Source organism: Palaemon carinicauda, chromosome 19 (assembly GCF_036898095.1).
Source record: "Palaemon carinicauda isolate YSFRI2023 chromosome 19, ASM3689809v2, whole genome shotgun sequence".
Taxonomy (NCBI): domain Eukaryota; kingdom Metazoa; phylum Arthropoda; class Malacostraca; order Decapoda; family Palaemonidae; genus Palaemon; species Palaemon carinicauda.
In genome coordinates, this window is record NC_090743.1 from 17,062,159 (window position 1) to 17,085,261 (window position 23,103).

At 34.7% G+C, this 23,103-nt stretch overlaps 1 protein-coding gene across 3 annotated transcripts in view; it reads right to left on the reverse strand.

Annotated features, from left to right (window-relative positions):
- The window catches only part of Ubr3 (Ubr3 ubiquitin ligase), a 57,567-nt gene extending 44,640 nt beyond the window's left edge, over positions 1–12,927 (reverse strand). For all 3 annotated transcript variants that reach the window (XM_068393222.1, XM_068393221.1, XM_068393220.1), the window contains exons 1-15: positions 12,802–12,927; positions 9,519–9,613; positions 8,278–8,406; positions 7,551–7,680; positions 7,238–7,364; positions 5,176–5,309; positions 4,779–5,007; positions 4,048–4,227; positions 3,320–3,546; positions 3,042–3,197; positions 2,696–2,877; positions 2,342–2,475; positions 1,965–2,110; positions 1,364–1,530; positions 857–1,101 (exon numbers count right to left, since the gene is read on the reverse strand). In XM_068393222.1, the coding sequence (XP_068249323.1) occupies positions 857–1,101; positions 1,364–1,530; positions 1,965–2,110; positions 2,342–2,475; positions 2,696–2,877; positions 3,042–3,197; positions 3,320–3,546; positions 4,048–4,227; positions 4,779–5,007; positions 5,176–5,309; positions 7,238–7,364; positions 7,551–7,680; positions 8,278–8,406; positions 9,519–9,613; positions 12,802–12,828 (2,308 nt within the window). In that variant the 5' untranslated portion in view covers positions 12,829–12,927. The remainder of the gene's footprint in view (positions 1–856; positions 1,102–1,363; positions 1,531–1,964; positions 2,111–2,341; positions 2,476–2,695; positions 2,878–3,041; positions 3,198–3,319; positions 3,547–4,047; positions 4,228–4,778; positions 5,008–5,175; positions 5,310–7,237; positions 7,365–7,550; positions 7,681–8,277; positions 8,407–9,518; positions 9,614–12,801) is intronic.
- Between the last annotated feature and the right edge of the window lie 10,176 nt (positions 12,928–23,103).

Consider the following 23,103-nt stretch of genomic DNA (forward strand, 5'->3'; position numbering starts at 1 on the left):
ATGAGCAGATGATGGCGTGTTCCCACAGTAGTGAACGCACATAGGAGAGCGTAGTCCCATAGGATTCCAAGCTACTGTATAACACCCACATGCAACGGAAAGAACTCTTCATCATTGAAGGAAGTCACAAGGACTCATAGTTAAGCACTGTCTCTAACACAAGGAGAGAAAGGGTAGGAGTAAAATATACACAACTCCTATCAATCAGTCTTCTAAAGCTTCCATACAGCATTGTGTGAAGAGACAAAGGCGAGGCCAATGGGGAGGAGAAACCTGAAGTTCTTCTACATTCTATTCTAGGCTGACGGAACCGACACTCCAAGGAAAGTGATCCTAGCAACTTTCCATACATGGGTAGACACCAACATGAAGATGGGCAGTGTCCCACCACTTCAACTCAGCGGATGCAGATGCTCCTTCCCACTAATGAGGGAATACTCTCCCATGCAAGGAATTGCCAACAATTATCAACAAAAAAAAGCAAAAGATTAAAACAGCCAGTTGACAGCGCCGGAAGTACGTCTGTAATCTACAGCATCTGAAATCAAAGTGGTTACTTAGTGTGCTGGCAGGGGGTCAGGGCGTCTCGGCCACCTGCAGTAACTACAGACACCTTGTTGTACTGAAAATCTTAATAGCAGAGTTTCAGATAGATGAAAACCTCTTCGTATTAAGAGAAGACGAGGGTTTATATCTGTTCAAAATAGCTAAATAAATATATAAGCAAGTTTGTTTATCAAAATTCATAACTCTTCAAAAGGAGAGAGAAACTAAGTTCTTCAAAAGGAGAGAGAAACTAAGTTCCACCTTTTACTGTACTTAAATGAAAATGTATAACAAGAGTTTATCAACTCACCTTGTGCCTGATGTTTGGCTTGATATTCTACAGTTAACTCTAATAAATAAATAGTTAACGACAGAAGATGGTCATTCGTCGTAATTTCATTGAGGGCGTTATAGAGTAAAACTAAGATCACAGCATGGAAACTTCGACAACCAATAATTCTTTGAGGGTCTGTATACGGACTTCTAACACTAGATGGAAGACGAAATGGAGGCCACAGGTTACCCGAATTGCTAATGTTGCCGGACTGTTTGCAACTGAAAAGGATAAAATTGTCAAAGATTCAGTGACCTGCAGCACATTAGTTTTGGTTTAAATGTAATAAAGAACTATGTTCAGTTTTCTTAACTCTGATTATTATATGGGACTCATTTAAAAAAAGAGATATACAATACCAACAATTACAAGGGACTAGGTCCTACTAAGATTTTGAAAATAACCAATGATATAAGTGATGGCCTCGCAGAGCACACAAGAAGCATACAACTGAGAAAAATGATGTTCAATTCTATTACTTACAATAATTTAAACCTATCTAATGAAGCTTGGAAATCTTTTCGCTGGACAGCCCTCAACAGTACATATACAGGATCATATAAATTCTCCCACACATGGTTTCTAGGGATGTACATGCCTTGTTGCATGGTTCCTGAAGCCTCAAAGTTGGGTGCTCTATAAGACGATACCTGTCAAAAAAAAAAAAATCACAAGAGAATCTAGAAATACAGGTCAAGTGATCTATAGTTTTAAAGTTAAGAAATCTGTAATCTTTGCAAATATAAATACATCTGAAGTATAATTGACAGGAAATTCAGTAGGCATATTAAAAAGTAGAGTACTGTAAAGCCAAACTTAGTTGTATTGAATGTTGATAATTATATCCACATCTACATTTGTAATACTTAAATTTGATTTTACCATTAACAGTAGAAATTTAAAAAACTTGAAATAACACACAGTAGGAAGCGCTGCGAGGATCAGCATAAAATGTTTACACTACTGTACATTATTCATGATTGTTATTTTCCTGAAATATGCCCCACCCATAAAATAACAGCAGTATTTTTAGTTGGCAAATAAAATAATCATCAATAAACGGTACATTACAAGGAACTCTTACTCTGCTGAGAACGGCTTCAAAATCCCTACTTTGTGCTGCGCTCCCACATTTCTCAGGCATGTACTCCATAAGCTGTGAATGGGTTTTGTCACCCATACAAAGTAAGGTCACCATTTCTAGTTGTGCTAGTTCACTTTCACTCAGTCCTGAAAACATACATGGCCTTTATCCAATCTTACATTATCTTACTCTTGATATGTACAATATAATGTATCAAGATCATATCTTCAACATTAATTTATCAATCTTGATATGAACAATATAATCAATTAGGATCATATCTTCTCAATACATAAGGGAATATTTAGTTGACTGAGACTGAAAAAAACCTAATAAAAACTTCTTCATATCACATGAAATACAGGATAAAGGCTCACCTATATTTGTTCGTACAGTCATCAGTGTGGCTAAAAAGGTAAGGCAGGATTCCAAGATTCCCACCTCATGTTCCGAATCTAAAAAACTATTAGATGCTCTAGGAGACAAGCTTAGCGACTCTAGTACATGAAACCTGAAACAATAACAAAGTTAAAGTCTCTTTCATACATGTACAGTATCTCACACAATGAGATTTAGCTATGGGTTAATTAGTCTATCTTATTCTTTAGCATAATCTTCGTTTTCAAAATTTAGTATCCTGCCAATAAAATTCATTGAATATTTAAGGGGTAGACAGCAAATAACTTATGTTTAAAATAGGCATACTTTCACAATAATTGCTAAATACATACCTATCTAAGACAGTCATGATAAAATTGTCGGGAGGGAGCTCTCCGGCGCAGATTTGCAAAAGGTAAAGATCGGCATCAACCATGGAATTGCAAAAATGGCATTGTATATAGGTCATAGCCTGACCTTTGATCTGAAGGCCGTTGCGGACCCACATACCACTGAGAATTTCATAGAATGCAGCCTGGACAATAGAAAGTTTTATCAAAATTGGTCATTAAATATTCACGTCATGCACAGGATACATGAATAATTCATTCTTTACAAGTGTGTAAAGGCAAAAGCCAAAAACAATACAGTATAACAAACTCATTATTTATAGTAACCTGTAGAATATTTTTCACTTACCTGTAATCTTAGAGGGTGTACCATAATAAGATGTAACAGATCTTGGGGTGGCAAAACATCTGCTAACTGTGCCCCTTGTGCTTTAACTGCCTGACACATGAAAACCGAATAATATCGATGCAAGGGTAGGTGAAAGGATACTTGGTACGGGTCACCCTGAAAAAATAAGACAGAGACACTAGGAATAACAAATCTACTTTGAGCAGAGTATTCCTTAAAAACCTTAGAAGAGTTATTCCAAAGGAGTAACAAATTAAATAATTTCCAATTATACTAACCATATCAGAACGAGCAAATCCCACGGCATTGAACCAGTTGCTTAAGGCATGAAGGCACTGCCTGAGGACTGAAAAAGTGTAGTGTTTGGTTTCAGAGTCCTTTAAATGAGAAACCAACGCCCACATAGGGGAGGCAGACGCTTCAAGTTCGGCACTAAACGCAGCGTAGTATGTCTGAGGTTCAAATTCGACGTGATGAGTTAGTTCTCGAACGTTAACATTCATTCCTGGCAATAAAAAAAGAAAGTATAGACTAAAACAATGATTATAAGTATTTTTAACTTCCTAATAGCGTCTAGTTTGATTTCCCATAATTTGTCACTACAACAGCCTTTACAGTATATTTTTCCCCTCCAAATATATTGTGTACGTACAGTAAAAGGTTTGTGTTAAAAGTTATCAATTTATTTATTTATGACAAGTCTATTAGTACAAGGAAGACTAGCTATGACCTGCTCAAGATCCAGACTGACAGGCCACTTTGGTTGTTAATTTTGAAACCCTTTCCCTAATAAAAGATTTTGAACTATTATTTTCCCAAATCAGAATTTCATCATTGTAGCAGATTTTGACAAACATCAGCAAATGCATAAACCCCCTTCATATTGTAATGATAACAGAATATAAAAAATGCAACAGTTACACAGAAAACGGCTTCTTTCTCTAAAATTCAGTTAGATAATTCAAAACAAGTAAAAATTCCCACCAGACACCAGCAATATAATTACCTTGAAACATTGAAAGAAATGAGAACCACTCCTGTATCAAAATTGGGTCACTCATAAATTTAACGGCAATGGGTTTGTGAGAGAGGACGTTATTCAAATCGGATACCAAAGGCCAATAGCAATGGTTCTTCATTACATGATCCTCGCATTTGACAACTTTGTGAGTATTTCTTCTTTTATCTGAAATAAAAACATTTCATCAATCAAAATCCAGATTTGGGGATAATCTTCAGATAGGGTTATCTAGGAACCTTCAGGTCTTCAACATACTGAATAGGTGTGTGTATATATATATATATATATATATATATATATATATTATATATATATATATAGGTGCATTAAAATCTGAGTTAATACCCCAAATTACATTTAAGGTGCTTAATCAGTATTTCTTACACTTATTAAAATATGATTCTTCCTGTATTCTATGTAATCAAAGATATAGGCATCATTAAATAAGAAGGCTACAGGGAACCAAGTGCAACTAGCATTTCTGCAAGCAATACTAAGAATTACTATTCATTATCTGAAAATTACAAGCTTGATTTACAACCTACAACTTCTTCACGATTTATAAAAATCAACATAAAATAATAGTATGGTTACATACCATACAAAAGTACAGTACCATGATATTGTATTTTCAAGTTAATTGCTATAAACTCAGACTGGACTGTGAACCCACAAAATCAGTCATTACATAACACAAAGTAAATAAAGGTTCTCACCATGTAGAGTTGATGGAATGCAGATATTTTTCATCATATTCTTGAGACTAACAATCATGATGTGAAGGAGATGAAAGGAATCCGTCATCCGATACGCTAGATCTTGGTCGGAAAAAAGCTGTACTGAAACATGCACTACACGATTGCTAAGAGTTTCAGAGTCTCTACTTTGTACAAGCATAACTGAAATACGACTATAGTGTTGAACAAACGCCCTTGCAAATGCATCCTGGAAAGATTACATGTTCATTAGATAAAAACTCATTCCTGTAGTGCTCTATGGCAAGTCAAATAACATTTCAGTATAGAAAAGTAAAAAGCACAGGTCTATTCATTGTAATTCACTTAAAAGTATTAAAACAATCATCTATTATAGAGGTTAAATTTCTGCACCTACCTCGTATTCGGTATCTGGTAACATATTCAACAGTAAACAAACTAGTTTTTGGGGAAATTCGAATTTTACAGTCCAAAACACAATTTCATCTAAAAAAGTCTTGTGTATGAGTGGACCATTTAACGTTGCAATGTCTGGAAGAGAAGAAAACATCATTTCAGACCTTCAAACTAATAGATTTATTATTGCTTCAAAAACTTGAAAATTAAAAGATGCAGCCTCTTTCTCTCTAATTTCAATGTTTATTCTTAAAATAAAAATTCTCTGTCTCTCGTGTAAAAGGATAAAAAGTGGTATCTGCTAGGAAGCAAAGCACTCTACCAACCAACTCTTTAGTAAAGCCTACAGTGGTCTGCTCAATGCATACTGATAACAAAAATCACCTGCAAGGAGCAGAGCAAGGATAGAAAACAAAACAACAAAAAGAAGTAATTTATATCTCTGACAGACAAAGGAGCAAAACAAAGACTCTCCAATACCTACTATGTAGGAGGCAAAAGCAGGCAATCTGGCCAGTGTTAGCCTAATATGGTTTGTGACTTCCATAGGTTAAAATGTACTTAGTCTTTTATGATCATGGGGGGGGGGGAGTTTTAACTGCATCAAGTGATTGTGTATGGTTCATTGCAAAGCATTGCATTACAAATAAAACTAATACCTGATTGCAATCTTTCTAAAAGTGTTTACAATTCAGAGCTTCATCAACAAGATATCTTTCTATAAAACTCTTGAAAACCTCAGCCCTATTTCACCAAGATAAAATGGCAACACTTTTAAAACAGTTTAATACTTTATTACAGTAATGAAAAACAATTATTTTAATTTCAACAGTTACTCCTGAAAAATATCACTACAGATTGACACACTATTTGTATTGCTCAGAATCAAGCCTAAACGTTAAATCAACATAAGATCATTACTGTACTGTATGGTAAAATTATCTTGATGAAGCATGATAACCTTTTTCATTCCAATTCATGAAACCATAAACGCTATTGTTAGTAAGGTTTCAAACTCATTAATTGAGGTATCTGTCGCCTCTTCTAATATTACTTTCACCCTTCCTTGTTAGGCTGCATGTGCTTCTTGGATATCTAGCTAAGACAACATGTGTCATTCTCCGACACTGTTTCTGCTACTACTCACGCTTCTTTAATACATACAAGTAATAGATACAGCAAAGTACTAAAAATAAAGAAGTACTCAAAAGTCTAACCTTCCTTTTCTCTTCAATTCCTCCAAGAGAGAGACCAAGATTATTTGATTTACAGAAAAGAGAATCCGGGAAAAAAAATGCCTCATTAATTTAACCATTACCTATTTACCTAAGTAGTAGGTAGTGGGTTGGCCAAGACACAAGTCACCCATTGAGATACTACCGCTAGAGTTATTATGGGGTCCTTTGACTGGCCAGACAGTACTACATAGGGTCCTTCTCTCTGGGTACGGTTAATTTTCCCTTTGCCTATATGTATATATACAGAATAGTCTGGTCTATTCTTTACAGATTCTCCTCAGTCCTCATACACCTGACAACACTCACATTACCAAACAATTCTTCTTCACCCAAGGGGCTACTGCACTTTCATTGTTCAGTGGCCACTCTCCTCTAGGCAAGGGTAGAAGAGAGACTTTAGCTATGGTAAGCAGCTCTTCTAGGAGATCGACACTACAAAATTAAACCATTGTTCTCTAGTCTTGGGTAGAGTCATAGCCTCTGTATCATGGTCTTTCACTGTCTTGGGTTAGAGTTCTCTTGCCTGAGGGTAAACTCAGGAACACTATTCTGTAATTTCTTTTCCTTTTTTTGTTAAAGTTTTTTATAGTTTATATAAGAGATATTTATGTTAATATTGTCACTGTTCTTAGAATATTTAATTTTTCCTTATTTCCTTTCCTCCCTGTGTTATTTTTCCTTTTGGAGTCGCTGGGCTTATAGCTTCCTGTTTCTCCAACTAGGGTAGTAGCTTAGCAAGTAATAATAATAATGATGATGATGATGATGATGATGTGATAACAATAATAATAAAAACAAGATCACCCAGAAAAATACAAGACTCACCTTCATAACCTGGTGGGACATCACCAAAAGGTATACTATTGATAGCTTCTTCGTAATATACTTTACTTTGGCTAAGATATTCGTTATTTACGTGATGAGACGAGGGTTGAGTTAGTTCGGAGTAAACCTGTAAATAAACAGTGTAACATAATTAGCACATGACGTCAAGGTAGATTATATTGATCATCTAAGCATTTGCCAAAAATTTATCAAAAAATGATACCTTAGGGTAAAATGTTCATTAGAAATCTAAAATGGTCTAAACATTGTTCATAAAGAAATTAGGAAACAACAGTAAATTATGTCAACTTACTTTGGGATTACATAACGATTTTGTCATTGTTCTTCTCATGGCAGCACCAAGACGACTAAGATCTTGTAATAAATCTAAATATAACGACGAATCTTCCATAGCCTCTTGTACCTGTTTGGATGGTAACGAACTGCAAAGAAAGATATCACAATAGTTACGTTATTAATAAGTACACTTAATCTTGCTTTAAAATGCTCTGTAAATATTGAAAGCTCAAGATTAAACAAGGAACCATCATCTACTTTTGCAGCACTGCAAAGTCACCATACGAGAAGATGGTAAAGATGGATAGTTGCAACAGATTATAGGCAACATAGATTCTCAAACATATGAAAGGGTCAACCATTTCTCATTACATAACAACCACAAAGTTAGAGATGCGATATGAATACTATCTAGTCAGCGTGAGGGAGGTTTATAAAGAATTAGCCGATGAAAAGGCTATTCAGCAACAGTGAGTGACTGAGTGGATGGGGATTGATTCCCTGAGGCTAGCAAGTGAGGAAGTTTTCAGTGCTAGCTAACATAACGTAACCTAGCCTAGCCTGACCTGACCTACTTGATAAGTACTGTCAGGTATTACTAAATGATGAGGAAGGTCATTCAAGTGCTGTATTAGCGGACAAATGTGAAGGGAGGAGAGGTGGCTCCAGTCATAGATAGATTACATATGTGAGGATATATGCGATTCACTCTGTACTAGCTAGAGTCAAAACAAAAATCTTACCTGCTTTCTCTACAATGTTGAATAAATCTTAAGAATATTCTAGGCATCATCGCGTCTGCGATAGCTAATAGGTCCGGAGGTACTTCAGGTTTATTGAGTTGTGCCTGCGACCCATGTCTATGACAGAACCTGCAGAAGAAAGTGCATATTATGGTTATGACAAAAACTGTATAGTCATACAAGGACTGTACTTTACCATACACAGTGGCAAAGAAATCATTAATATAATGAAGCTAAATCACTTGAATATCAATAAAATGTGACCTTACTTAAATAACAACAAAATGTGTCCTTAAATGAATATCAATGTGACCTTAAATACTTGGATATCAATAAAATTGGACCTTAACAACTTGAATATCAATAAAATGTGACCTTACTTAAATAACAACAAAATGTGTCCTTAAATGAATATCAATGTGACCTTAAATACTTGGATATCAATAAAATTGGACCTTAACAACTTGAATATCAATAAAATGTGACCTTGATTAATTGTATATCAATGTGACCTTAAATACTTGGATATCAATAAAATTGGACCTTAACAACTTGAATATCAATAAAATATGACCTTAATTACTTGAATATCAATATGCAACATTAATTACTTGCACATCAATAAAATTCTACCTTACTTAGTTTAATATTAATATAAATGTGACCTTAATTACTTGAATATTATTATAATGGGGTCTTAATTGAATATCAATATGTGAATTTATTTACTTGAAATGAATAAAATGTGACCTTAATTACTTTAATGTCAATAAAATGTGACCTTAATTACTTTAATGTCAATAAAATGTGACCTTAATTACTTTAATGTCAATAAAATGTGACCTTAATTACTTTAATGTCAATAAAATGTGACCTTAATTGCCTGGATGTCAATAAAATGTGACCTTAATTACTTTAATGTCAATAAAATGTGACCTTAATTACATTAATGTCAATAAAATGTGACCTTAATTGCCTGGATGTCAATAAAATGTGACCTTAATTACTTTAATGTCAATAAAATGTGACCTTGATTACTTGAATATCAATAGAATGGGGTCTTTCCTTTGAGTACTTTAAATGACATCACTATACACATGTGGCTCTTCTTAAGCAGAGAGAGAGAGAGAGAGAGAGAGAGAGAGAGAGAGAGAGAGAGAGAGAGAGAGAGAGAGAGAGAGAGAATTTATTTTCATTTATTTTGTGTATAGACCTAATGTATATAAGACGACTGAACTCACCCCGTTTCCTTCATGACGGCTGAATTCCCACAGTCACAGGCTCCTCCCGCTTGCGAACGAAACATATTGAAATCATGACCCTCGTGATCACCCTCCTGAAAAATTGAATATTATACCAGTTACAATCATTTCAATTCTCAAAAACAAGAGATGCAGCCGTCCCTAGTCCTCTGTAGGACAAAGGGCTCAGACATGTCCTTATTCATGTTTATTGGTTTGGCCATTGTCATCACAATGCTGGCCACTGGTCACTGGTGATCGTAGATTTTTGTCTGATTGATCACAGCAAACCAACCTAGTATGCTGATCGTGACGATACACAAACGTTTTTAAACGTCAAGGTATTCCAACTCAAAAAGGGTCTGATGATACAATTAAATAATTCTATGTATAAGTAATACAACAAATAATAAATGGCAATAAACATGAATGATATATTTCCAAATGTACTAAACCCTGATAAACAGTAATGGTAATAATACACGGCAAAGACATAAGCTTTGCTAGTACTGTTGTCATCACCAACAGAGGAATTGAAACCAAATCAAAATTTACCATACAAAACACCTGCTTGATTTCTGACAACGACTTGGCCATTCTGATTCATAGGCGTAAGGGTTTAGTGATCTTGTGTAGGAGTTGTTACCAGGATTTGAACTTTTAAGGGAATTACCTTAGTTTGAGGTAATTTGCTTAGTTTCAAGGTAATTTTAAGGTAATTACCTTAGTTTGAGGTAATTTGCTTAGTTTTAAGGTAATTTCTAAGGTATTTTACAAGCATCAAAATTAAGGAAATTGGAAAAGTTTTAAGGTAATCTAAGGTGAAAAAAATAGCAGCATCTAAGGTGATGGCCACATGCTCAATTTTAAACCCTGGTTGTTACACATATCTGGATATCAGCCTCCTTAACAACTTGCAGAATATGTTTCTTTCAGGACGTGGTTGGCAGATATAAAACTATAAAAGATCAGACCAAGGAAAGGATTTTGTCTCTATAGTCCATTTCTTTTAGCGATGCATATTTGCACCGACTCGCAACGGTGCCCTTTTAACTCGGAAAAGTTTCCTGATCGCTGATTGGTCAGAATTATCTTGTCCAACCAATCAGCGATCAGGAAACTTTTCCAAGCTAAAAGGGCACCGCTGCGAGTCGGTGCAAATATGCCTCGCTAAAAGAAATGGACTATAGTTACTCATGCGTACATATCCTAAGAACCCCCATTGAACACTAGCAGCACTTTAATATCATTCATTTTGTGTAGACTTTTTCTCCGCTCAAAATCCAAACTAGGGTCATTATAACTGTACATTCACTGATTGAATCATTTGCCACAGAGATATATCTTAACAATGAACTGACTTAGTCTTTTTACAAACACTCAAGTTTCCAGCTTTGTCAATATAAATGTGGAATAAGAATATTAAGAAAATCTTACGTTTACAAATGTGAATGTAAAATTATCTACCTTAGTCCATGTGAACGTGTTTACCTTAACAAAATGTGAATGCGGAAGTGTTTCCCTTAGAAAATGTGTATGAGAGGATGTAATACTTGTTTACTTGTTTTGGGTTTAAATCCAACCCTCCACTGAAGTCGAGTGAACTACTTCTCGGGCGGGTCCATATTAATCATCTAACGAAACATTTTCATTATAACTTATACAATTCTTTGATTGTAGCATCTTCCAAATCATATGATCTTGTGAAAAGTAATGTCTTTAGTTTCTTCTTAAATTCAATTGCTCCCTTTAGGTCCTTCATTTCAGTTGGCAGTTTATTATGATGTCTAGGCGCACAATAGCTAAAAGCCCTTTCACCAAATTTACTATTTGTTCTTGGTTCAGATAGCCTATGTTTGTCACTCATGTGTCTTGTGTTAACATTTGTTTCTAGATCTAGTTTATTCAGGCATTCTTTTAGATATTTTGGTTCATAGTATTTATCTTCGTAAATTCCGCTGTAACGAGTAGTATTTATCTGTCTTCGCAGATTCGAAATGACCAAGAAGTATTCCCATGAACAAATGTCTTAGTAGACATTTCTTCATGACCTAACCATTAATGCAATAATGTTCTTAATTCTTATATTGTTTATTGCTTGTATACATTTGTAATTCTAGCATTTCTACCATATCAATGTTTAAATTCAAAATTTGCACTATTTATTATTCCGCCCTTCTTTATTATACTTTATTATACGAATATACATTTCCATTTATTTTTAGGCTAAAAATCTCCTTTATGTGTGTCTATGTGTATATGTGTATGTATATGTACATGTGTGTGTATGTATTTGTATATGTATGCATATGTATATACTTATGTATATATATATATATATGTGTACATTTAGTTTATCTATATAAATATTTACTTTTTATAATTTTTTTTAATTGAAGATATTATTTTATTTGTATTATTGCCCGAAGAGCTCTGCTCCACATGGGCTTGGACCGAATCTTTTTTGTAAATATTTTGTATGTATATATGTTTTTGTCCAATAAACATTATTATTATTATTATTATTATTATTATTATTATTATTACGTAGATGCATTTATCTTGACAAGGATGTAAAATAAATGTTACCAAACCGGTTAGGAACAGACCGTATATACAGATGTTACAAGACGAATATAAAATGGAATGTTAAATTAATTAAAAGAGATTGTTTGATTAGTAAATACGGATGTAATAATTAGTTTTAGTCTTAGCAAATACGTGTGTAACAAGAAAAGTTGGTCTGAACAAATACGGTTATAACAAAAAGTGTTGGTCATGTTAAATACGGATGTAACATGAAGTGTTTGTTTAGTAAATACGGATATGACAAAAAATCTTGGCATTAGGAAATACGAATGTAGCAATTAGTATTTCATTAGCAAACATATGAAAAAAAGGAGACTTTATCTCAACAAATATGGTTGTAAGAAAAGTTTGCAATGTAACTATAGTCATTTTTTTTTAATGAGACGCATTTGCACAGAGTCGCAGCATTGCCCCTTTAGCTCGGAAAAGTTTCCTGCTACCTGATTGGTTAGAATGATCTTGTCCAACCAATCAGCGAGCAGGAAACGTTTCCGAATTAAAAGGACACCGCTACCGAGTCGGTGCAAATGCGCCTCATTAAAAAAACAGACTATAGATGTACTCAACTCTGGAAAAAAACAGATGTAACTAAAAACGAACGTAAAAAAAGTGTTATGATAACCAAAGGCGTTTACCTTGAACATACCAATGTGTCAGTAAGTGTTTATCACACGTGATCAACATAAACACATACCTGAAAGCACTGTGCGCACAAACTCATGCACGGGGAGATGCCGCAAGTGCGACATCTGTAGGCGACGAAATTGGCAGTCCAAACTAGCCCACAAGTCGTCGCATTATCGTAACGCCGAACTGAAAAGAGAAAAATAAATAATAAGATTTAATAATCATTTCTGGATAGAAAAAAAAATAAAAGCCTACTTCATTGACAAAGGATAAAATAATGTACTTTTTATATATAAATCAATTGATAATTGTGGCATCATTTAAAAAACATCCAGACAGAAACTTGCAAAAATCATACATTAAAAGAAATTATCTAATAATTATTACTGGATCACATTACAAACCAACAACACTTGCGAAAGATCAGAAAACATGTTTCTGCATTCCATAGATAATTGTGGCATCATTAAAAAAATCATGAAAGATAATAACAAACAGCATCGCGACCTTCGGTTGTTTACGCTCCGTCAAACACTCGTAGGAATAAAATCTTTTTTGCTCGACAAATTCTTGTTCTGATATAAGTGCGCAAAACGCACAAACATTGAGCATCTCCGCAGCAGGAAAAGGTTACCAGCATCTACGCAAACAGAAAAAGAAGGTTACTAACATCTACGCAAACAGAAAAAGAAGGTTACTAACATCTAGGCAAACAGAAAAAGAAGGTTACTAACATCTACGCAAATAGAAAAAGATTATCAGCATCCATCCAAAAGCAAAAAGACGTATGAGAATCGCCATACTCATTATCATGCCGAAAACAAGCTGCTTCTCGTACCAAACAACAGGTGGGGTGAACGTCTGCCAGTCTGGAGGTCAACGAACTGTGCGAAACGTGGGTAGAAGTGTCCCTAGATTTTAACATATGACTATATTTTCTTTCTTTTTTTCTATTTTTTCTGTTTAAATCTTGTTCTATCAACTCTATAGTATAACCACTGGGGATATTAACACAAGCAAATATAACGGCACAGTGAAAAAAAAGCCTTGACATGCTCATCAACAAATACATTAAAAAGTCATGAGAGAGAGAGAGAGAGAGAGAGAGAGAGAGAGAGAGAGAGAGAGAGAGAGAGAGAGAGAGAGAGAGAGAGAGAGAGTCAACTATTTCTGGAACGAATCATGGAATAACCATTCATAAAATTATCCAAATAGTTTTTTATCAATTCTTAAACTGGCCTGAGTGGGAATTGTCCGCTCTTAAACTGATCTGAGTGGGAATTGTCAGCTCTTAAACTGACCCGAGTGGTAATTGTCAGCTCTTAAACTGACCCGAGTGGGAATTGTCAGCTCTTAAACTGACCCGAGTGGGAATTGTCAGCTCTTAAAGTGACCCGAGTGGGAATTGTCAGCTCTTAAACTGACCCGAGTGGGAATTGTCAGCTCTTAAACTGACCCGAGTGGGAATTGTCAGCTCTTAAACTGACCCGAGTGGGTATTGTCAGCTCTTAAACTGACCCGAGTGGGTATTGTCAGCTCTTAAACTGACCCGAGTGGGAATTTGTCAGCTCTTAAACTGACCCGAGTGGGAATTTGTCAGCTCTTAAACTGACCCGAGTGGGAATTGTCAGTTCTTAAACTGACCCGAGGGGGAATTGTCAGCTCTTAAACTGACCCGAGGGGGAATTGTCAGCTCTTAAACTGACCGGAGTGGGAATTGTCAGCTCTTAAACTGACCCGAGTGGGTATTGTCAGCTCTTAAACTGACCCGAGTGGGAATTTGTCAGCTCTTAAACTGACCCGAGTGGGAATTTGTCAGCTCTTAAACTGACCCGAGTGGGAATTGTCAGTTCTTAAACTGACCCGAGGGGGAATTGTCAGTTCTTAAACTGACCCGAGGGGGAATTGTCAGCTCTTAAACTGACCCGAGGGGGAATTGTCAGCTCTTAAACTGACCGGAGTGGGAATTGTCAGCTCTTAAACTGACGAGTGGTAATTGACAGCTTTTAAACTGACCCGGGTGGGAATTGTCAGCTCTTAAACTGACCCAAGTGGGAATTGTCAGCTCTTAAACTGACTCCAGGGGGAATTGTAAACTCTTAAACTGACTCAAGTTGGAATTGTCAGCTCTTAAACTGATCTGAGAGGTAATTCTCAGTCCTTAAACCAACCGAAGTGGGAATTGTCAGCTCTTAAACTAAACCGAGTAGGAATTGTCAGCTCAAACTGACTGGAGTGGGAATTGTCAGCTCTTAAACTGACTCCAGGGGGAATAGTCAGCTCTTAAACTGACTCCAGGGGGAATAGTCAGCTCTTAAACTGACTGGAGTGGGAATTGTCAGCTCTTAAACTGACCCAAGTGGGAATTGTCAGCTCTTAAACTGACTCCAGGGGGAATTGTAATCTCTTAAACTGACTCGAGTTGGAATTGTCAGCTCTTAAACTGATCTGAGAGGTAATTCTCAGTCCTTAAACTAACCAAAGTGGGAATTGTCAGCTCTTAAACTAAACCGAGTGGGAATTGTCAGCTCAAACTGACCGGAGTGGTAATTGTCCGTCCTTAAACTGACCCAAGTGGGAATTGTCCATCCTTAAACTGACCCAAATGGGAATTGTCAGTCCTTAAACTGACCTGGAATTTGTCAGTTTTTAAACTGACCTGAGTGGGAACTGTCATTTCTTAAACTAACCTTAGTAGGATTTGCCAGATCTAAAAACTGATCCGAGTGGGAATTGTCTGTTCTAAAAACTGACCCAATTGGGAATTGTCAGTTCTTAAACTGACCCAATTGGTAATTGTCAGTTCTTAAATCGACCCGAGTAGGAATTGTTAGTTCTTAAACTGACACGAGTGGGAATTGTTAGTTCTTAAACTGACACAAGAAGGAATTGTTAGTTCTTAAACTGACACAAGAAGGAATTGTCAGTTCTTAAACTGACACAAGAGGGAATTGTCAGTTCTTAAACTGACACAAGAGGGAATTGTCAGTTCTTAAACTGACACGAGTGGGAATTATCAGTTCCTAAACTGACCCGAGTGGGGATTCAGTTAATAAAATGAACCGAAGGAGAATTTTCAGTTCTTAAACTGACCCGAGAGGAAATTATCAGTTCTTAAACTGACATGAGTGGGAATTATTAGTCTTTTAACTGACCGGAGTAGGAATTATCAATTTTTTAACTGACCCGAGTGGGAATTATCAACTAATCACGGTGGGAATTATCAGCTTTTGAACTGACCCGAGTGGTAATTATGTTCTTAAACTGCCAAGTGGTATTTATCTGTTTTTAAACTGACCCGAGTGGGAATTACCAGTTTTTAACTGACCCGAGTGGGAATTATTAGTTCTTAAACCGACCTGAGTGGGAATTATCAGTTCTTAAAATGGCCGGATTTTAAGGTTTCAAGGCCGTTCATGAACGGCAAAGGCAAGGGACAGTGACATTACCATTGCCCTATCAATCAGGACAATGCCCTAGAGACTGACTATATATACATATGATCAGCAGCCCAGCCCCTCTCCACACATTATTATTACTACTACTACTACTACTACTACTATTATTATTATTATTATTATTATTATCAAGCTACAACCATAGTTGGGAAAGGAGGATGCTATAAGTACAGAAGCCCCAACAGGGAAAATAGCCCGGTGAAGAAAGGAAACGACGGAAAAATAAAATATTTTAAGAACAGCAATAACATTAAAATAAATGTTTCCTATATAAACTATAAAACCTTTAACAAAACAAGAGGAAGAGAAATAATATAAAATAGTGTTTATCCTTAAGCAGGAGAACTCTAACCCAAGACAGTGGAAGACCAGGACACAATGGTTTGATTTTAGAGTTTCCTTCTCCCAGAAGAGCTGCTTACAATAGCTAAAGATTCTCTTCCACCCTTGCCAAGAGCAATACTAGATAGAGGAAAGAACTAGACTATTCGGCATATGTGTAGGCAAAGGAAAAATTCATCATAATCACAAGGAGGGATCCAATCTAGTACTGCCTGAATAGTAAAAGACCCCGCACCACCATTGAAATATTACAGAGTAATAAATATGTATAAAACAAGTAAATAAAACGAGACTAATGTGTAAACATTTTTCTCTATCTCATCCATTTCATAGCCTCCATCCCCTCCCCACCCTCAAGAAGGGATGGAAATAGGAAAAGGGAAACAGAAACGATCGTAATGAGATAATGATCCGGTGACCTCTGACCCGATATATCAACTAAGGCGGAATGAGGTCTGCCGACTAAACAATTGAAGGAACACGTTCGAAGAGATCGTGCAGCACACACGAGCCTAATTGAAATAAGCACAGCAAGGGAAAAGCACGGCGACAGACACGGGTTTTAAGGAATGGCACGGCAAGAAGCAAAACTCAATGCAATGACAGCTACGTAAGGACACTCCTTCAAAAGGTTACCATGACAAAAAGCGACACATTTAACTATAAGAGTAACAAATAGCAGAAAATTTAGAGGACATGAATGACGCAGGCAAGGGATAGTGACAATGTCCTAGCAGGACAATGCCTTGAAGACTGACCATATATTCATATGATCAGCGTCCAAGGCCCCTCTCCACACAAGCTAGGACCAGGGAGGGCCAGGCAGTGGTTGCTGATGACTCAGCAGGTAGACCTATAGGCTCCCAAAAACCACCCATCCTTAGCTCACAAGGATGGTAAGGATGCAGACACTACAAAAAACTATCGAGCTTGAGCGTGACTTCATCTCCCTTCCAGCAGAACGCAAGACAGGGACATTTCCAGTACGGTACCACAAGTATGAAATTCGCATGATGAAATGGTGGTAGCACGAATACCAAAAATTAGCATGGCAACATGTACGAAACCTGGGGATTAGAGCAGTACAGACCTAAAAATCGGGGATTAACTATACAACCAAGAAATCGAACAGCAAGAAGGGTACAAAATTGAACAAAAATACATAATGTATCAAGCATGAAATTTCAAGCTAAATATATTCCAGCTTGAATTTTGAAAATATTACGGCAAAAATAAAAGTATGTATTTTAATTATCAAAACGGAAAAACATGAATTAAAAGTAGGACTAAAAACGACATTTTAAGAGATACCGTTATGTCAAAACAACCAGAGTGATTTCCAAAATGAATAGCAGACGCACCAATTCAACAAACACTTCAAGCAGTATAATGGAACGAAACGTTGAAGTGTTAAAGGAATAAAATAGTAATAATAAACCTTTCCAAAGAAATGCCAGGACAACCAGCATAACCTCTACAAGACAAAGAAAGAAATGCATGGCAAATAATGAAAGGCACAACTAGTAACAGATCTAATAGAAAGCATGAAAGACTAAAGCAACGGGACTTTAACGAATTAACAAGCTCACAGGAACTTGCAAGTGTACGTATTTACACAATCAAAGTGACCTCACATGAAAGGCAGAGCTTGACACGATGCCACTATGCAATGCTTCCAAGGTTGCTAAAAAAATCATTCTCTTTGGGCATTCTATAAAGAAAGGTTGCTAAGAAATCATTCTCTTTGGACATTCTATAAAGAAAGGTTGCTAAGAAATTCTCTTTGGGCCTTTTATAAAGAAAGGTTGCTAAGAAATCATTCTCTTTGGGCATTCTATAAAGAAAGGTTGCTAAGAAATCATTCTCTTTGGGCATTCTATAAAAGAAAGGTTGCTAAGAAATCATTCTCTTTGGGCATTCTATAAAGAGTGGTTGCTAAGAAATCATTCTCTTTGGGCATTCTATAAAAGAAAGGTTGCTAAGAAATCATTCTCTTTGGGCATTCTATAAAGAAAGGTTGCTAAGAAATCATTCTCTTTGGGCATTCTATAAAGAGAGGTTGCTAAGAAATCATTCTCTTTGGGCATTCTATAAAAGAAAGGTTGCCAAGAAATCATTCTCTTTGGGCATTCTATAAAGAAAGGTTGCCAAGAAATCATTCTCTTTGGGCATTCTATAAAAGAAAGGTTGCCAAGAAATCATTCTCTTTGGGCATTCTATAAAGAAAGGTTGCCAAGAAATCATTCTCTTTGGGCATTCTATAAAAGAAAGGTTGCTAAGAAATCATTCTCTTTGGGCATTCTATAAAGAAAGGTTGCCAAGAAATCATTCTCTTTGGGCATTCTATAAAAGAAAGGTTGCTAAGAAATCATTCTCTTTGGACATTCTATAAAGAAAGGTTGCTAAGAAATCATTCTCTTTGGGCATTCTATAAAGAGAGGTTGCTAAGAAATCATTCTCTTTGGGCATTCTATAAAGAGTGGTTGCTAAGAAATCATTCTCTTTGGGCATTCTATAAAGAGAGGTTGCTAAGAAATCATTCTCTTTGGGCATTCTATAAAGAGAGGTTGCTAAGAAATCATTCTCTTTGGGCATTCTATAAAGAGTGGTTGCTAAGAAATCATTCTCTTTGGGCATTCTATAAAGAAAGGTTGCTAAGAAATCATTCTCTTTGGGCATTCTATAAAGAAAGGTTGCTAAGAAATCATTCTCTTTGTGCATTCTATAAAAAAAGGTTACTGTAAATTTCTGTTTAGTGTAACCCCTCCCCCCATTTCTCCTTTCATTTAAATGGCCATTTTATCTATGTTGGCCTCCTCGATATAAAGTCTATAACAGATAATTTGTCCAGTGAGCCAGGCATGCTACGTAGGTTCTATTTATGTCTAAATTACAGTCATATTCAATAGTGTGTCGACTCACACTGTCGTAGCTGAACTTTCCTATTGGTAAGGGTAGAAGAGAGACTTTAGCTATGGTAAGCAGCTCTTCTAGGAGAAGGACACTCCGATATCAAACCATTGTTCTCTAGTCTTGGGTAGTGCCATAGCATCTGTACCATGGTCTTCCACTATCTTGGAAGGGGTTCTCTTGCTTGAGGGTACACTCGGGCACACTATTTTATCTAATTTCTCTTCCTCGTGTGTTGTTAAAGTTTTTAAAGTTTATATAGGAGATATTTATTTCAATATTATTCTTAAAATATTTATTTTTTCCTTGCTTCCTTTCCTCACTGGGCTATTTTCCCTATTGGAGCCCCTGACCTTATAGCATCCTGCTTTTCCAACTCGGGTTGTAGCTTAGCAATTAATAATAATAATAATAATAATAATAATAATAATAATAATAATAATAATAATAATAATAATAATAATAATAATGGCAGCGAGTGTCGGCGGACTAATAAATCTGATCTACCCAATAGTTCGCCAATTATACTCTGTCAGAGACCACGAACTTGCAACCTCTTCCTAAAAAGGCTTTATGGGAACGGAAGGCTTTAAACATTCTGAGGCCAAACACCTCTCTTGCGAAAAGACATAAGTTGAAATAGCAAGTAAATTAAACACACATACATTATATATATATATATATATATATATATATATATATATATATATATATATATATATATATATATATATATATATATATATATGTGTGTGTGTATATATATAATATAATATAATATAATATAATATATATATATATATATATATATATATATATATATATATATATATATATATATTATATATATAATATAATATATATATAATTATATTTATATATATATATATATATATATATATATATATATAATTATATTTATATATATACATTATATATATATATATATATATATATATATATATATATATACTGTATATATGCATATATATTATTTGCTAAGCTATAACCCTAGTTGGAAAAGCAGGATGCTATAAGCCCAAGGGCTCCAACAGCGAAAATAGCCCAGTGAGAAAAGGAAATAAGTAAAAACTAGAAGAGAAGTTTTAGAACAATAACAACATTAAAATAAATCTTTCATATATAAACTATAAAAACTTCAAAATAACAAGAGGAAAAGAAACAAGATAGAATAGTGTACCCGAGTGTACCCTCACGCAAGAGATCTCTAACCCCGGACAGTGGAAGACCATGGTACACAGGCTATGGCACTACCCAAGACTAGAGAACAATGATTTGTTTTTTGGAGTGTCCTTCTAGAAGAGCTGCTTACCACAGCGAAAGTCTCTTCTACCCTAGCCAAGAGGAAAGTAGCCACTAAGCAATCACAGTACAGTAGTAAACCTCTTCAGAGAAGAAGAATTGTTTGGTAATTTCAGTGTTGTCCAGTGTATAAGGAAAGAGAAGAACGTGTAAAGAATAGGCCAGACTATTTTGTGTATGCGTCGACAAAGATGTTAAGAGCCGCAACCAGAGGAAGTGATCCAATGTAGTACTGTCTGGCCAGTCAAAGAACCCAACATTTCTCTAGGGGTAGTATCTCAACGGGTGGTTGGTGCCTTGGCCAACCAAGTACCTATAATATATATATATATATATATATATATATATATATATATATATATATATATATATATATATATATAGATAAATATCAACACAACATCGTGTTCAAATAGAAATAAATTTCTACCTCATACTTGGGATCGAACGCTAGCCCCTTCTAATGAAAGGCCAAGTCGAAACCAACCATGCCACGAGAGGCCATAAAAGATATCGGAACCTGACGCTACCTAGTTGTCCGAGGATTTACCTGGCCAGACATCAGTCTCTTACCAGCGAGTTTTACCCGATATCCCGGCCCACCACGTGACACAACTGGTAGTAATTCATTCAAATTACCCCTAATGAGTCAATATGGATAAATATCAACACAACATCGTGTTCAAATAGAAATAAATTTCTACTTCATACTTGGGATCGAACGCTAGCACCTTCTAATATATATATATATATATATATATATATATATATATATATATATATATATATATATATATATATATATATATATATATATATATATATATATATATATATATATATATATATATATATATATATATATATATATATATATATATATATATATATGTATATATATATACACACACACACACACACACACACACACACACACATACACATACAAGTGCGCACACACCAGTAAACCATTTTACTCGGTTTTGCGTAACTAAATGTCGCCGCTCAACTTAAAGCAAACGATGACTGGTTTAATACTTTGTAACAATAATAACACTACGAAGAAAACCTCCCATTTACAATTTAAAATAACAACACCCCATCTGGAACAACCAGACATGTTCACTGCAATTTGGTACAAGTTTGCATTGGCACGTCACATAAATCTTGCAACTTTTGCAAGTTCGTGCGAAACAGTGCAACTATCCACTTACTTCCACTTGAAATCGGCGTTACATCTTTAAAGGTCAACACTTATTTAAAACTATATATAATCAGCATCTTGTATATATGGCTTCGCATTCACTGTCTGGGTATTAGTAATAATCTATACCTACGCGTTGTATTGCAATCTAATTAATCTCAGGGTAAGATAAAATATTTTATTTTTTCTCTGGGTAAGATAAAATATTTTATTTTTTCTCTGGGTAAGATAAAATATTTTATTTTTTCTCTGGGTAAGATAAAATATTTTATTTTTTTCTCTGGGTAAGATAAAATATTTTATTTTTTTCTCTGGGTAAGATAAAATATTTTATTTTTTCTCTGGGTAAGATAAAATATTTTATTTTTTTCTCTGGGTAAGATAAAATATTTTATTTTTTCTCTGGGTAAGATAAAATATTTTATTTTTTTCTCTGGGTAAGATAAAATATTTTATTTTTTCTCTGGGTAAGATAAAATATTTTATTTTTTCTCTGGGTAAGATAAAATATTTCATTTTTTTCTCTGGGTAAGATAAAATATTTTATTTTTTCTCTGGGTAAGATAAAATATTTTATTTTTTCTCAGGGTAAGATAAAATATTTTATTTTTTCTCTGGGCAAGATAAAATATTTTATTTTTTCTCTGGGCAAGATAAAATATTTTATTTTTTCTCAGGGTAAGATAAAATATTTTATTTTTTCTCTGGGTAAGATAAAATATTTTATTTATTCTCTGGGTAAGATAAAAATATTTTATTTTTTCTCTGGGTAAGATAAAATATTTTATTTTTTCTCTGGGTAAGATAAAATATTTTATTTTTGCTCTGGGTAAGATAAAATATTTTATTTTTTCTCTGGGTAAGATAAAATATTTTATTTTTTCTCTGGGTAAGATAAAATATTTTATTTTTTCTCTGGGTAAGATAAAATATTTTATTTTTTCTCTGGGTAAGATAAAATATTTTATTTTTTCTCTGGGTAAGATAAAATATTCTATTTTTTCTCTGGGTAAGATAAAATATTTTATTTTTTTCTCTGGGTAAGATAAAATATTTTATTTTTTTCTCTGGGTAAGATAAAATATTTTATTTTTTTTCTCTGGGTAAGATAAAATATTTTATTTTTTTCTCT